The sequence below is a fragment of the Xiphophorus hellerii genome, chromosome 20 (assembly GCF_003331165.1).
Source record: "Xiphophorus hellerii strain 12219 chromosome 20, Xiphophorus_hellerii-4.1, whole genome shotgun sequence".
Classification (NCBI taxonomy): Eukaryota; Metazoa; Chordata; class Actinopteri; order Cyprinodontiformes; family Poeciliidae; genus Xiphophorus; species Xiphophorus hellerii.
Window position 1 is genome coordinate 14,573,941 of NC_045691.1, and position 13,994 is coordinate 14,587,934.

Consider the following 13,994-nt stretch of genomic DNA (forward strand, 5'->3'; position numbering starts at 1 on the left):
AACAGGACATTATCCTCAAGCTTTAAAATAAACATTTGTCTTAATAACAAATAGACTCAGATCAATGTAACACATTTCCATCTCAGGATACAAAAACAAGCCGCTAAGCATTCTGGGAAATAGTTCCCACTCCTGTCTTTATGTTCAGTTTTTTAAGTGCTAACATAAAAACTCTTGGAGGTTTGACAAGATTAATAAAAAGTTAACAAACTTACTTCTGGAGGTTTATCTTTCACAAACTCACATTTAGGCTCAAATGTGAGTCTGAACTCACTGAATTTACTTGACTTAAAGAGTAGGAGGTAGATGACACAACTAAATGCAGCTCAGATGTTTTACAGTGCACCCACTGATCGTTTGTAGGACTCAGACGTCATTGATCTCTGGGTTTCCACTGAGTGGATCTGTAAACGGGTCGGATCAATCAGCTGAGATGGGGAGTGGATTTCCTACTAGGATTCAGGTCTCAGTGTGACAATCACCTCTGAGCGCTCCACAGTCCCACACTGTGGGGTGGAAACTAGATACATTTACTCAGTTACTTCTGGAAAAAATGTCCTTAATGCTTACTTGAGTAACTTTATTATAAAGTATCGCTGCTCTTACTTGAGTAAAACTTCTGAATACTTTGCCCACAATAACTTCACTGGATGAACAAACTTTTCAACCAAACATTCACCAGACACAGACACACACCTGCAGTTTTTGTTGAAGTTTTGTATTGAAAACTTATAAAGTTGTAAAAAGAAAAAAGCGATCCATCTCCACCTCTATATGTTTGCACAATATTTTTGCCTGATTTTATTTAGTAATTATGGTATTTATGTGAATTATTTTCATTTTAGTCTTTAAAATACCAAAATTTCCACAGACATTTATATTTTGGTCCATCTGACGATGTAATTTCTAAATATTAAATGATTGTTTTGATCAGTTACTCACTTGAGTAGACTTTTTACCAAATACTTTTTTACTTGAATAAAGATATGTTAAAGTAGCGCTACTCTTACCTGAGTTCAGTTTCTGGGTGCTCCACCAACCTCCGCCTGTTTCGTTGTTGGGATTATTACTCGGCCTCTTTCTCGCCAGGAGGCCGGTTCTCAACCCCCTGGCGTTTTATTTGCATGGCTTGAAAAAAAAGAAACTCTGAATCGCTCTTTAAATAAGACAAAACTACTTATTCAAAGCTAAATTGGAGCCTGATTATCTTTGTCACAGCTGCAGGTAAATTTAGATAAAAGTTTGCCCTGTGCAAATTTGAGAACAAAAAGAGGAAGAGAACAATGGGTGTGACTCAGCAGAAAATTAAGTGTGAGTCAACCTCACTGGAGGCTCCATCGCTCAACCAGCGTCTGCTTGCTGCCATCATTTATGTGATAGGAAGGTGATGGGAGGTAACAGAGTGTAAATTAATGTGTGAAAGAAGCCATCAATTAAGGCTATTTCCCTCAGCTTAGGAAGCTAATATAAATCAAAACAAAAATCTGTCCTGTCTCTTTGCCACATTTGTCTGGAGGGAAACTCCTGCACAATATGTCTCCAAACTTCACAGCTATCAGGAATTGAAGATTTTATTTGGTCCCGTATCCCCGGGTAAGAAAGCACACAGATTTGTTTTGACTGAACGACCCGTGACATCGAGGTGCATATCTCGCCGTCCGCCTGCCATCAGGTAGGTTTCCCCCCGTCCCTACGCAGGCCCGTGCCCCGCAGCGCTTCTCTGCCGAAACAGCTTCTTCTTCTTCTGTCACCGAGGACACAGAAACACCGTGCAGCAACCCTGCTGACTGCTGCGTGGCTTTCTGTTGCGCAGCACCTGTGTTGTCCCTCCTTGCTGACTGACCGAGTCACGGGCGGCGCAGCCACAGGGCCGCTGCCACCGTACGCGCTGCGAGATGAGACTCCTCCAGTCGACCCTGAGGGAGGCTCATGCGTTTCAGTCCGCAGCTTTTACAGGAGGACAGCTGGAAAATAAAAAAAGAAACCTACGTTATTTTTAGCCTCATATTGTATTCATATGCAAAAAAAAACAAAAAAACTTCCCCTGATTCTGACTCTGGTGGATGCTCCTACCAGCACAACATTGGGTTAGGTATTTATTTACTTTTCTTCATTGACATTATTAGTTACAGTTTACGTTATGATTAAGTTGGACAATTTGGGTATTTTAAAATGAAATAAAAATCACACACAACCATAAATGAATTGGATTGTGAAGTCTCCATAAAGAAAATTCCTCTTTGAAAAATATCAATCATGATGGAAATTATGGAGCTCATTTTAATTTATTGTGCAATTAATTAATTTATTGATTATTGTCACAAGCTTATACATGACTTCATGTTTTTATGAGTTCAAATCTGATAAGTCAGGCATGTTTTTGAAGATTTATATTTTCCTTCTCATCCTCTAACCGCTTCATGATGGGGTGTGTGTGTGTGTGTGTGGGCGTGTGTGTGCGTTGACCTCCACTTTCAGTGACAGGTGGGCGTTCCCGATGCAGCTGATTGCTCTCAGGTGTGAGAGCCTGAGTTCATGAGGAGCTCTGTGATGATGGTGGATCTGAATCAAACCAAACATTCAGACTCCATGTTGTTTTCTGTGTTTCTTTAGATCGGCTCTGGAAAACGCCTTACCAGAGTTAATTCAGAGTTAATTGGCTGCCTGCACCAATTCACAAAAATGACACCTCAAGGCACTTTGCAAGCAATTTATTTCAATTCAGTCACACATACTAGTTATCAAACTGTGCAATAAGCTCAATACATTATTGTTAAATTAGTTCAAAGTTTGTCTCCTGGATGAGAATGTGGCGATGGTAGATTATCGCTTGTGTTTCCAGCAATTCCTCATGCTGAGCATGCATGTAGTGACTGTGGAGAGGAAAAACTCTCCTTTACCAGGAAAACCCTCCAGCACACAGGTGTCAAACTCCAGTCCTCGAGGGCCGGTGTCCTGCAACTTTTAGATGTGCCTCTGCTACACCTCACCTGAATAGAATAATTAGGTCGTTAGCAAGGCTCTGGAGAACTGATCTACACAAGGAGGAGGTAATTAAGCCATTTCATTCCAGCGTTTTGTACCTGTGGCACATCTAAAAACTGCAGGACAGTGGCCCTTGAGGACTGGAGTTTGACACCCCTGCTCCAGCAGAACCTGGCTCAGTGCGAGCGCCCATCTGCTGCCACTGACTGGGGGTTTGAGAAGTCAGAGCAGATACACAAAAATGAAACAAATGAACTGATGTAGGAGAACAATCTATGTTAAAGAGTTATTAGCAGGAGAGGATTAATGTTTTGTTGTTGGCAGCATTATCTCAGCCAATGTCCTCCTCCAGGAAGGCAACACAGCCAAGCAAAACGCCAAACCACATGTAGCTTTTATACAAAGAAAGAATTAGAGAAAAAATAAAACTTGCAAACATAACAGTAAATAATGGAAGTAGTAGAAGAAGAAAGGGATGCGCTGATTGCAGTTTTCTGGCCAATTACCGATCCTTAAGAAGTAACCGATTCCGATTTTTATCTGATACCATTTTTTTTTGGGGGGCTGAAATGTTGTTACATATGGCAAGAAAGTTACTGAATTGGCAACAGTGGAGCGACTATTGCACAGACATGAGCTGGTGGGTCAGCCTATCAGTCAAACTTCTATCATGAGAGAGCAGAAGAGGACAGTGGTTGATTTTACGCCTGGTTGATAAGATCAGATCGGCTTCACATTTAAGTATCGGCCGATCACCGATCTCCCAAATTGAAGAAAATTAAACATCTATTCGAACCACATTCTCACTTTCTGAAACCTTCTGCTTTCTGCTTCATCCACATCTCCAGTGTCCACAAAGCCAAAACCAAAGTCTCCATATTTCCCCGTAAGAAACTCAGCATCAGGAGCTCCTGTTACCTGTGAGTTCCTCTCTCCCACACGTCACCTGTCAACAAGCAGGTGACATATCTTCTCTGGATCAACAACTTCACTTACCTCTGAACCAACAGGATCTTCCACCTCTGCGCTGTTACCTCTCCTCAAACCCATGAGCCGGCTCTAATCTCATTCTCAGAACATTTCCTCCATTATCCCTGCCGCTTCGCTAACATCTCTTCCTCTCATCCTTTCAGACGAACTGACCTTGCCGAAACAGATTCTGGTTACTTATTTAATAAATGTCAAAAAACTTACTATGCTCTCACAGTGGTTTCTGCATTTGGGTCAAAAAACAAACCTTGACAGTGATGTGAAGAAATTGGTGGATGCAACGGACACAGGAAATAAAAGATGTTCTGATTGGGGATCAAAATGTAACATTTGGCCTGGATGTGGAACACGACGTGTCACTGCACAGGATCCTGAACAAGCCATCCTCACTGTAAAACATGATGGTTTGAGATTGGAGCAAGGTTCATAATTTCTAATTAAAGCATAAAAGAATGGCCCAGTCAAAGTCCAGAACTAAATGGACCTCTATCCAGAAGGACCAACCTGGTCCAGACATATCTTAAAAGACTTGAAGGTGTAACTCTGGTGGAAGCTCCTCCAAATAACTTTCAAGTTTAAGGGTGCTGTGTACAAACCCTTGGGAAACTTTTTAAAGTTTCAATTGCAAAAATGTTGAAAATAATTTTCCCTTACGGATCATTTTCTCCTGTTCTGTGCTCTGTTTGTGTAGTAAAAAGGCAAAATGTGAACTATAGGTCGGGCAAACTTTGCTGGACGATAAATTGTCCCAGAAGTTATCGCGATAAACGATAATGTTGCTTTGCGATTAATATAATAGTAAAGGCTTATTAATGCAAGAACATATTCTCAAAGATGAATCAACTTTAAATTCTAATGAATATTTAACACAAGACATTTTAAATATCCAAAACAAATAAACCAAACGGAAATAAATAAAATGAATTATGATGTCTATGTAAATAAACGTATCCTTAAAAAAAAAGGGGCTTTTTGAAACCAAAACATCAGACTGAAGACTTTGGTCATCTAGTTTTTAGTAGAAAGAGAAAAATCTTGGAAGTGGAAATTGATTTGTTTTATTTATCATTAATTGACTCATTGCTTATTGTGACAGGCCTGACTATAGGCTCTCTATACATGTTTAGATAGAACTGTGCTCATCTGTTCAACACAAATCTCCTCCGCCCAAATAGCTTTTAAAAGAACGAAACATTCGCATTCAGCTCCAAAATAACGTCATTAATTCTTTTTGCATCCATTCAAACTCGTTCACTGGACCAGATGCGACAATGAGTGGAACAAATGTAGTTGCGGATCAGCCTGTGATTGTTGAATGTTTACACTCCAGTGAATACAACGGGCCCCTCCAGAGGCGAGCCTCTAATTAGCAAAATAAAGCCTTGATTTCTGCTTCTAATCCAGAGTTTGTGAAGAAGGCGGCGGCACAGGGGGAGGAAGAGGAGGGCGTAAAGAGGGGGAGGTGGCCTGATGCGCGCCCCCGTCTAGCGCACAGGAACGGGCCGCTTGGAGAAGGAGGAAGGACCTCTGATGTGCCAAAAGATGAATCAAGTGAGCCAAAGGGTGAAACACAGGAAGTTATACCTACAAAATAAAATATTAAACGCATAAAAAAAAAACCTGAGGTCAAAGCTGAGTCAACAAAAGAGGCAATTCTCAAACTCGCTTTGCGCATTTAATGTTGTAAAATAAGTGAGGAGTCAAATATAACAAATATCATAATTTAGAGGAGAGGAGCAAGTTGTTTAAAAAAACATTCTCAGGGAAAAGCTGCGCGCAACGGGCTGCGCGCAGCCAGTGCGACGTTTTGCACCAGAAACTACAAATGGTTTTATTTTGAAAGCGTAATGGGGAACAGTGGCGTCGCTTTGAGCTTCACCTTGTATGGCTGTTGTTACACTGGAGACGACCGAGGAGAAAAAAAGGGAGCGAATATGCGCTTTAGCTGGGAGAGAGAGAGAGAGAGGGGAGGGAGGACAGCGAGTGCGCGAACAGGCAGCAGCCAGGCGGGCACATCAGCAACAGCGGCTGAGCATCTTTCCCCCGATCCTCGCCTCCTGACTCTGTTTCTATCATCATTTATTTTGGTGCCAAATTTCTGCGTGGCGTGTGCGCCTCCGGTGGAGCCCCTCACAGCGCGGGGCTGAAGTGTCCAGAAGCATCCGGGGACCGTTCACCTCCTGCCGCTCACTTTCCTCCGGAGCTCGGTTTATTCTTAGCTCAGCTGCAAGAGACACAAACAGAGAGAGAGAGTGGGAGACTGTCCTTCCGGTACTCTCTCTTATTTCTCCCAGTTTCTTGAATATTTAATGGAAAATGGCGATCTGCGCGCAGTCGATCGGCGTTTTCTGCCTCTTCGCCGTACAAACTGTACTTATTATATGCGTCTCCACACCGACAGCCGGGACCCACCACTTCCCACAGCACTACACGTAAGTACTAAGCGCTGTTTAGGTGTGAGGGTAGGAGGGGAGGCAGAGGGCTGAAGTAGGACAGGTGGCCCCCAACAAGGCTGTGTGCGCAGTTTACCTCGCAGGATCTGATGTTTCCTGATGCTCCGTGTGATGCAGCGAGATCAACATCAGTCCCCACGCATCCTGTTTCATAGAGACATCATCGAATACCGATGCTGAGAATAATTGTGAATATGGCATCGTGGTGCACAGGACACGTGCTGGAGGCGGATTTTGAGAAACATTAATAAGGGGATGAAATGGAAAATGGAAATTTTTTTGGCTGTCTCTGCATGTGGGAGAACATCCGATCTAAGCTTTAAAGTCCTCCGGATAACACACACACACCCACACGCACGCCCACACACATAGTGGGAATAATAGCGTGTAAGTAAAAGCTGATGTTTTAAACTTACTCTATACCAGAAACTCACCATGCATGGATATTATGAAAATCTCTTATAAGGCCAGCTGTTCATGAAGATGATGGTTTGAGCAGATTTGTTATCAGTAAAGCCTGAAACTGAAGCAGGAAAACTGAAGCTTGACTTTTGCAGCGCACCTGTTGGGAAACAGTTCCGACAACTGAGCTAAATGCAAAGCCAATTTACTTCTCCTCGAGAAAATGAAGGGTGAACATCGGCTGATTAAAGCACAACCTCATTACCACATTTCTAAGGTGGCAACACATCTATTTTTATTAGATTTATTTATCCCTTTTTGCTCAATAATAAACCCTTAAAGTGCATCAGCTGCTGAACTCTGGAGGACATTTAATGAAAGTGTTTATTTCTGATGTCATTGTGTACATTTGTCTCAAAGGAAGAGAAATAAAAATATATTTTAGTGACTCCTGATGCGTCCTGCTGGATTATCTGGTGAAAATCTCCAGGGGTTTGTTAGTTTGACGTCCAAGGTGACTTTCAGTGCAACTGCCATTGACTCAGATTAGCTGGATCGCAGATTTGATTGTTTAAGCCCAATGAAAAAAGGTGGCGCAGGAAATTTATGTCATTCAATTGTTGCTTTAAGAGCTTCTGAGTTGATTCCCTTCTTTTTTTTTTTAAGGAACATCTTATTTCTCCCTCCCTTCAGGTCTGAGGTGCCCTTGTTTTAGTCTGCATTATATTCAGCTTCCTCTTGGGGTTTTTAAACTGGGTTTTGGGTCACCCACATTACGTTTGCCAGATTTTGCTACATAATAGAAGCATGTGTGTGTCTTTGTATGCAGCTTCTGAGCCAACCTATCTGAGTTTTTTTTATTTGTTTTGAAGACTAACTTAATTTCCCAGCAGCGCTCACATTTTCTGAAAACTCAGATTGCATGGTGGTAATGCTTCGGTATATTCTTCAGTGAGTTTCTAGCAGAGGGAGTAGTTTCTATATGTTTAAATGATGTGGGGAAATCGGTTCTGATAGCAGGTTTTCCTCCCCAGAAACTAAATCTTTCCAATGATGGTAAAATATCAACAGCAATCTTGTCAAAATGTTATTTCCACACATCAAAAAATAGTCAACCTCCTGCCCTAATAGATTTTTGAGCGTGGCAGTGCGAGTGATGAGATCCATCGCAGCAGAATGGACACAGTGATAGCATGTTGCCGGCACACAGGTCTCCCATCCGAACTCATTTCATCACATTTTCTGCTTTTCCGTAATGTCGGGCCGGGCATAAATCAGCATGCGTTGACAAAAACCCATCAAAAACGCAGGCGAACAAATGGCGGTGTTTCTACAACTACATCATAGAAAGAGGCAGAGAGCACGCGGTCGGCTTTAATGTGCTGAACCATGAAAACTTCTTTGTTTTAAAAAAAGATATCGCAGCTTTCATTACACCCGAGGTCTAAAGGCGTGCGTTTAGCATCAGGCCCCAGTAGTGCATATAATTTCCTAAATAACCGTGTCCTGATATCTCAGTAGCTGGAGTTCTGCACATCTGAGACTGGAGGATGTTTCTCATTCGATTTAGTCCAGTAAAACTGAGAAGTCACGATAAAGTAGTTTGGAAAAAGAACATTTGAACAGATATTGCTTGACTGCTTATTTCCCCCGGCAGTTCAGATGTTCCCTGTAGTTAGAGATGCAGCAATCGAGCTTTTCCCGACCAATTTGGATCTTAACTTCTTCTGATATTTTCATCCAAGAATTAAGAGAAAAATAAAGTGTGGCAGGCTTTTTTTTTTTATAATAGAGGTTCAGGTTCTGAATCCAACTGTGTCTTAAGTGCCTTTAACCTCTATAGGAATGTATTTTATTTAACTATAACACGTCTATTAAAGTGCAGGCTGTTGGTTGATACAGTCATTGACAGAAAATAGATTTTTAGTGAACAGAAAAAACAGATCTTTAAATCATTTATAAAACTCAAATCAACTGATTGATTTGTGCATCTATTTCTATTTATTCTTTTTTACAACATGGGACAATATATGGACATAGCTCCAATTTTTATTAGCTTGATTAGTTTGATTTCTGGTTTAAATTTTATTTCAGTGCTTTTAAAGTAACACCCCCTTTCTATAGAGATTATTATTGATCATTTTACAAATCTTTTGCTCTTTTTGGGTTTCTGGATAGCATTGGAGATGAATATAGTGTCTGTCTGTTTTTCTAGCTAGTTAGCTAGCCAGCTAGCTAGCCAGCTAGCTATTTATAAATGTAAACTTTTCTGTATTGCCAGTGAGTTTTCAGTTTTCTTTAAAGTCTGACCTGCTGATTTCATTTGGACCAATTCCAGGGTTTCATTTTATAGATTATAGCACAAAAGTGATCTGCAGCTTCTATGATAGATGTATGAGTTTTGAATCCAGTGGAAAGTTAAAGAATTACTCTCATCATTCCTTATAAAGTTCATTATAACGGAGCTTTCCTTTCCTCTGTCGCCACATGCTTGTTCAAGAGGATTACTTAGAAACCTTTTTATAAATGTTTAGTCAAGTTGAGAATAAGCTCAACTTGACTGAATTATTTTATTTCTTTGGCCAAATTTGAATATATATAATAGATACTGAGACTATTTGACTGAATTCAACTGAGCAAATATCAAATATTCTATATTGGTTCTGTTTTTATGTTTAGTGCCTTGTTCAGACATTTGTTTTGAATCAACACTATATAACACATTTTTATTCAAAACTTATGTCCCTAAACATAATTTCAGGAAGTGGATCAAAGTTCTTGTTGGTTGTTGAAAAGTTTTTAGACCAAAATGTTGTGAGTTTGTAACTTTGATGGATTTTATAAATGTCTTTTTAAGATATTTGGCTGATTGATTCATTCATTTCTACTTATAAACTCATTTGATTTTCCACCATATATGATGAGTTTGATCATCAACATGAGCAAATTGATAATTGTGGTTAATTAGTCAATATCAGCACCACTTGATCACAATTAGTCGTTTTTCATAACTAATATGAATGAATTACAAAATCCTCACCATATTTATCACAGCATGTTGACCAAACTATTAAAATAGTTCATTAAAATAGTTCACCATGTTCACATAGAACATGTTTAGTTTTCATGCGTTTAATTAAATCTGATTTATCAATATTTGACCTCCCAATCAATAATCAGAGCCAAACGGTTGGGAAAATTAGCCAGTTTTCATTCATTCATTTAAACCACTTTTTATTTTGATCAGCAGTATTCATGCGAGTCTCTTTGAAACTGACCTCCTAGTTTGCTTGATTAAAAAGTTGTTTTTTGTAAATAACTAATTTAATGACGAATTAAACTAGAGATTCAGAGATCAGGATTTTTCTGGCTCAGACGGTTTGTTGACACGTTCGTTGGCTGAAAATGGTAGTCAATCTTAGCTTTGATCTTTTTTTTTTTTCCATCACTCAGAGGTAATTATGGGAAAATTAGCAAATCCCAGTCTGACTAATTGAAGTTTTAGCGTATTAAAGAGGGACTGAAGTATTGCCTGGACTCATAGTGTCCTGCCTTTTTTATGACCTTTCATAGTAAACACTCTCACTCTGCCTCCTTCTCCCTCTTTAGAAAACACTAATGTCAGGATCTGTGTTTTTCCATGTTTAGTTAGAGTTTTTTGTGTCCTTGAGTCTCTTCGTTGTCCTGTCCTCCCCTTGATTGTTCCCAGGTGTGTCTCGTTCTGTGATTACCCTCCCATGTATTTAACTCCACCTGTGTTCCTTGTTCCTGGTCGGGTCCTCGTCAATGTCCAGTCTAGTCGTCGTCAATGTTTCGTCAATGTTAGCTTCTTCGTCGTTCTGTGTTTCCTTGTGCCTGCTGCTTGTTCCCGGACTTATTTATCATTAAACATCCCTTATTCATCTCATCTGGGTCTACAGCGTCTGCCTCACCACCTCACCCGCACCACTTCCTGACAACTAAGAGTTTTCTCTTAAACTTGTACGATAAATACAGACAAACCGTGCGTCCATGTTTGGATCTGTTGCTTCTCGCTCCCCACTTTTGGCAGCAAGGCAGTTTTCTGCGTTCTACTAACTCGGCCTTCTTCCTTCTCATCTTCTGAGCAAATCTGACATTTGAAGATGACATTTGTTTCTGTCATCTTATTAACAGACAAGCGACCACATTGTGTTGAGATGTTGATGCGACTGATTGGTTATCTTAAAAAGGTTGGCAGCCGGTGGCTGGACCGTGAACGCATGACAGAGTTTATTCATCTGATTGCTGAAAGCTTTTAAACTGTTCTGTGAACTGAGCAGCACACATCCAGGTTGCCAGGCTGGCTCCTTCTCTTTAAAATGATCTAAATCTGGATCCATTAAGTCATTTGTTGCTCTGCGAGAGATATACAGTGGTGAGCTCCAGGCGTTTGATCTCTTAATTCCCAACTTGGCTCCGTCTAACGGAGATCAGCTCCTGCCTAGGGTGCACTTCTGTCAGACCCCAGCAATTTTATTATGAAGCTGGAGATCCAAAGCTGAGGCAAGACAAGCCCAACCAGATAGATGCATGCAGGATTTGACGAGCGAAGGAAGTGCTGATGAGAAAGTTGGACATTAGGAAAAGGATTCGTCCAGATAGGAATTCGGAAACATTGGCACAGATTGTGGCAGCTTTCCAGCAGAACACAGTGGGGACAGACAGACATACTCAGTCATTTATTCCTATGTAGTGACAGAGAACTGTGTGAGAACCTGTTCAGATGCAGATGTTGAGGGACATGTGTTTTATTTATTTTTTGCAGAATGATTCACTGGGCCGGACGCATTGAGAAGGAGCTGGAAAAGGTTCTTCAGCACGTTACCGGAGCTCAGCAGATGAGATCGGTAAGTTGACAGTCACGCGAACATGTGACGAGCTGCGTTTCCTTGCATTATTAATCAGATTCCTCTGGGCTTGGTTGTACAACATAAATGTGTGTACGTGTGTGAGTATCAAAGACTGCAAAGGCATAGCAGAAAACAACAAGCTTTTTCATCTTTATTGACAAGCAAATGCCTTTGACTTTATAAGATTTTCTTTCATTTAACTATAAATTGACACATTCATGAACAGAAAATGGTGGGAGTTTTAAGTTTTTGGTAACGCCTTATTTGTAGGGGTGTGCATAAGACTGACATGACACTGTCATACACATGTTATAACACATGTTACTGACCCCAAAGGAGTCTTCATGAATGGTTATGACTGTTGTCATGAAGTGTCATTTGGTAAATAATGACACTTTTAATGCAAAGTTGTACTAAAACGTGCCTTAAAAGTTCACTAAAAGTGGCAGCCTTGTATTAAACAATGCAATGTTTATGACATCGGTCATAACCATGCACGAAGACTCCGTCATGAATCTTATATCTGGTTTGTGACAGTGTCATGTCAGTCTTACCACTTTTTTTAATTCTTTTACATAAAAACACATGAGAACCAAATAAAATTCATGAGATGGGCAGACTCTCCAGAGTGCAGATTTGGTTTTAGTGTCTCCAGTATCACAGTTTCTGTGTAACATGTGTGTCTTGTGGCAGAGCAGATGGTTGAGCGCCGTGTTATTGACACGGTTTCATCGTACTTCTGCCATGTGCACATTTGCCATGCTTCCAGGGTTTGTAATGCACCCTGAGATAAATGCTTCATTACTGCTGTTTGGGTGAGTGTGATTCATCGGGCCTGTGCGACGCCTGTGGCTTTAATGCTAGCAGTAACAGTGGGTTGTGTAATAACTGGTCGTATGGCGGCGACATTGATGGATCCCAGAGAGGAGGAGGAGAGCTGGCGGAGCTCGTCCCGGTGGAAAGGGTAATGACCATTAGTTGATATAAGGCAGACGCTCGGAGTGTCTGATATAGCAAGGTTGATTTTAGCACTTATCCAGTGTAAACACAGCAGAGCGGAGTATTTACCTGTCAAAATGTTTGCTTTTCACAGTGTGTAAATATTTTTCTCAGTACTCCTGCTGAGTAGTGCTGAGGAGTAGACTTACTAAGTAACACGGCTTCAAGGTGAAAGTGTCTTGACTCTGTTTGGTAGAAATCATGCATCTCTGAGCTACAAGGTGTGCATAAAGCTGCTGGTTTGGACATGGTGTACAGCAGATGTTGAAGTGAGATTTTAAAAACTCAAAGAAGTCTTCTTTGTTAGCTTGAAAAATGAAAAAGTTTTCTCAACCATTACCAAAAAATTGGATTCTTCTAGAACAGATGAGAGAAACAAATTGACATTTGCTTCCCCCAAAATGTGTCGCTTTAGGGCTTTTCTGAGAAGAAAGGTTAAGACTTGTGATAGAAGTGCTGAAGTATTAAAGTAAAAAAAAAGAAGAACAAGGCAGATAAGTCATATTATTATGGTTTCTAAAATCTACAATTAAGTCCACAATTATTCATATCCCTGATGGAATAACTAAGTATATTAACAAACCTCCATTTTAGCTTAAAGTTCATCCCAGAGGCCACACATATAACTAAAAACCAGAGCTTTTATGCAGCATTTATTACAAATATTCCATCTTTGTTAGGTCCGTTGCATTCTTACACACAGTTGGTTTGCAATAATTAAATAAAACTATTCTGTTTTCTGGGACAGAATCCCAAATTAACTAAAATAGAAACAGGCGGATTAATTTTTATGAAAAAATCTGAAGTTAGAATCACGCTGAAAAGTTGCAATTGGTGCAAATCTATAACTTTGATACATTTAAACACAAGCATTGGATGCGATTTAAGAGGAAGTGGCATTTTTTTTCCAGTAAGTAAATAACATTTTATACATTTAAACACCAAAATGTTAAAAGTTGATGATGCATCCTGATAATGTTTAGTTTTTAAATGGAAACAAGATTTCGATCAAGCTTCTTCGACATGATTGATTTGATCACTAATCCTAATTAACAGGAAAACTGTACAAGTTAATGCTGCTTTAGTTTTGTTAGAAAGCTCTTTGTGGCTTTCAGTTGTGGTTTTTCTGAAAGTGGGACGCGGTTTCTCATGTTTAAGTGAACCGATTCCTTGTTTCCGAGTGTCGACTTGATATTCAGCGCTCTGTAAACGTGAAGTTCCTCGTATTTAAACCAATCGAGTCAACAAGTGTGTGAGGTTGTGTCCGTTAGCCAAACCCAACGAAGCCTGTCTC

General features: G+C 40.2%; 1 protein-coding gene across 1 annotated transcript in view; it reads left to right on the plus strand.

The window, feature by feature from the left end:
* Positions 1-5,899: 5,899 nt before the first annotated feature.
* The window catches only part of cacna2d2a (calcium channel, voltage-dependent, alpha 2/delta subunit 2a), a 223,473-nt gene continuing 215,378 nt past the window's right edge, over positions 5,900-13,994 (plus strand). The window contains 2 exon segments of the mRNA XM_032550637.1: positions 5,900-6,407; positions 11,617-11,698. Coding sequence (XP_032406528.1) covers positions 6,292-6,407; positions 11,617-11,698 — 198 coding nt within the window. The 5' untranslated portion in view covers positions 5,900-6,291.